This window comes from Frankliniella occidentalis, unplaced genomic scaffold, assembly GCF_000697945.3.
Source record: "Frankliniella occidentalis isolate FOCC.00 unplaced genomic scaffold, Focc_3.1 Scaffold1243, whole genome shotgun sequence".
Lineage (NCBI taxonomy): Eukaryota > Metazoa > Arthropoda > Insecta > Thysanoptera > Thripidae > Frankliniella > Frankliniella occidentalis.
Window position 1 is genome coordinate 4,873 of NW_026268347.1, and position 2,181 is coordinate 7,053.

Genomic DNA, 2,181 nt, shown 5'->3' on the forward strand with positions numbered 1-2,181 from the left:
CCCCCCCCAAAGAAATGATCAAAATGGGCGTGCACATGTCGACGTCTCTACGTCGGACTGGTGCACTGCACAATCGTCGAACCACCCGTTTTACAGGGGATCGCGATTACCGCCGGTTTATTTTCTCGACCTCCCCCGCCCCCCACCCTTACTGCCGTACGTCCTCTCCTACTCGCACCCTGCTCTTGCCTGCACTCCATCGCTTAGATTTTTCATATTGAGATACTTTGAACGTAAGGCCACTCGGAGTTGATGCTCTTAACCGTAAAAGTACGAAAAAAACAACCATTTAAAAAAAGATGTGCTCAGAAGACAACGGCAGGTCTCTACTCCAATGTGGGCTGAAGTCACTTCTGGAAAACAATCTTGTTTCAACAGAGAAGGAGAATTTACCTTTAGCCACTTTGGGAGAACCCTTAACCGATGACAGGTTAGTGTGTACCATACCTTATATGGAAAAGGCGCGATAACTCTTTGTTTTAACTAATTGGTGGTAACGTTCCTGCAGGAGAAGTACAGCCCTTCACTGTGTCGAAATTGAAGTTTTACGAATCTTGCGCCAGCTTGTAAATGGTGAAGTGATGGAACTTTCGGTGCCGAAAGTTACGAAATGGGACAGGTATGATGCTATCACGGCGTCACTATGAACGCGTTTTTGAGGCAAGCGACGTATTCCGATGCGTCTTATCGACTACCAGAGAACGGATGGGTAGCATTGTCCAGCAAAGCATGGCCACCATATGGACTCAATACTTAACAATACCGATTTCATCCCAATCAGAAATTTGGCTCCAGTCACCGCACCGGATAGTGAGTGCGCCGTCTCCAGAGTCCGGTATGATGTGCCTGCCTCTAGGCACAAGTTCACTGTGATAGTCCTGCTCTTGTCAAGAGTCCACAGGCAGTTGAACGAGCGCGCGTCAGGCACCCGGAGGCGAGTATCTTAAGCGCGCGAGTGAGGGGATGAAACTGAGGTTCGAATACGTGTAATATATACAGCAACATTTAGGCAGATGTACTACGAGGACGTGACGTTCCTCAAGTCTCAACGGGAGGTCGACGACGCGGCCCTGAGCGTGAGTCGCGTCCTCAGGCTGCCCCCCTGGCATCTGGGACTCCTGGCCACCGCCAAAGGACTCGTCGCCGGTGACCTGACCATAACCACCGCCGACGGGGAGGTGCTCGATTGCAGTAACAAGCCTGGCGGTAAGCGAACCGCATCGACATGACAGTACTACTGCTTTGCTATCTTACCACATCAAAATTAACGTAAGCCCCCCCCCCCCTATCTTTCCAGGGGTCCTTATCCCCGGCGACGTGTGCGCCGTCCAGAGCGTGCGGTCATCGGCGAGGTTCATCCTGGTGCTGGAGAAAGACACAGTCTTCCAGCGCGTCCTTCAGGAGGGCATCCTTGATCGACTCGGGCCGTGCATCGTGATTACGGTAAGTTGTAAAGTAATAAATACCGGAAGATGAAAAATTGGAAAAAGGGGTGGGGGGTCTTGCCTTCCCCCTTCATGGAGCACCACGAGTATACCGCGCTCCGTTCCAGGGCAAGGGCTACCCCGACGTGAGCACCAGGGCGTTGCTCAGCAGGCTGGAGGCGGAGCTCCGGCTGCCCATGCTGGCCGTCATGGACGCCGACCCCCACGGGGTCCACATCATGTGCGTCTACAGGTTCGGCACTAGGGTGAGCAGACACGCCATACTCTACCGGACCGGCCAGCCGATGACCTTTGCCAAACGTGTGCCCTGTCCTGTTCGCAGACTTGTCCGCTGGCCCTGCCATCGCTGCGCTGGCTGGGCGTGCTGCCCTCGGAGCTGTCGTCCCTCGGGCTGCGCAGCGCGCCCCTCACGCCCAAGGATCTCGTGCTGACGCGCGCGCTGCTCGACAAGAAGTGCCTGAGTGACGCCCACGGGATCCGAGCAGAAGTAAGTTTGCGCCCCTTCACCGTACGTATATACCTGGTCCCCTGTCAGGCGCTAGTGTGCCGGTTTTTAATCTCGATATCTCACTTGCCTCCAGATTGAAACCTTCCTCACCGTACGACAGAAGGGCGAAGTGGACGCTTTGTTGGACATTTCCCCATGCTACATCACGGATGTCTACTTGCCTAACAAGATTGCAGCCGCCCATGTACTCTAGGAACTCTGCCCGAAAATAAAATCAACTTATTGTTT

General features: G+C 54.0%; 1 protein-coding gene across 1 annotated transcript; it reads left to right on the forward strand.

Annotated features, from left to right (window-relative positions):
* Positions 1-204: 204 nt before the first annotated feature.
* On the forward strand, positions 205-2,181 carry LOC113202278 (meiotic recombination protein W68). The gene is made up of 8 exons (XM_052275953.1): positions 205-430; positions 509-619; positions 782-938; positions 1,014-1,206; positions 1,298-1,443; positions 1,553-1,690; positions 1,768-1,932; positions 2,027-2,181. Exons 1-8 carry the CDS (start codon positions 300-302, stop codon positions 2,144-2,146), a joined length of 1,161 nt encoding a protein of 386 aa, XP_052131913.1. The 5' UTR covers positions 205-299; the 3' UTR covers positions 2,147-2,181.

Coding starts and splice junctions, on each gene's coding strand:
- LOC113202278 (XM_052275953.1), top strand. CDS start 300: ATGTGCTCAGAAGACAACGGCAGGTCTCTACTCCAATGTGGGCTGAAG. Junction 620..781: donor AAAGTTACGAAATGGGACAG/GTATGATGCTAT, acceptor CATCCCAATCAG/AAATTTGGCTCCAGTCACCG. Junction 1,444..1,552: donor GGCCGTGCATCGTGATTACG/GTAAGTTGTAAA, acceptor GCTCCGTTCCAG/GGCAAGGGCTACCCCGACGT.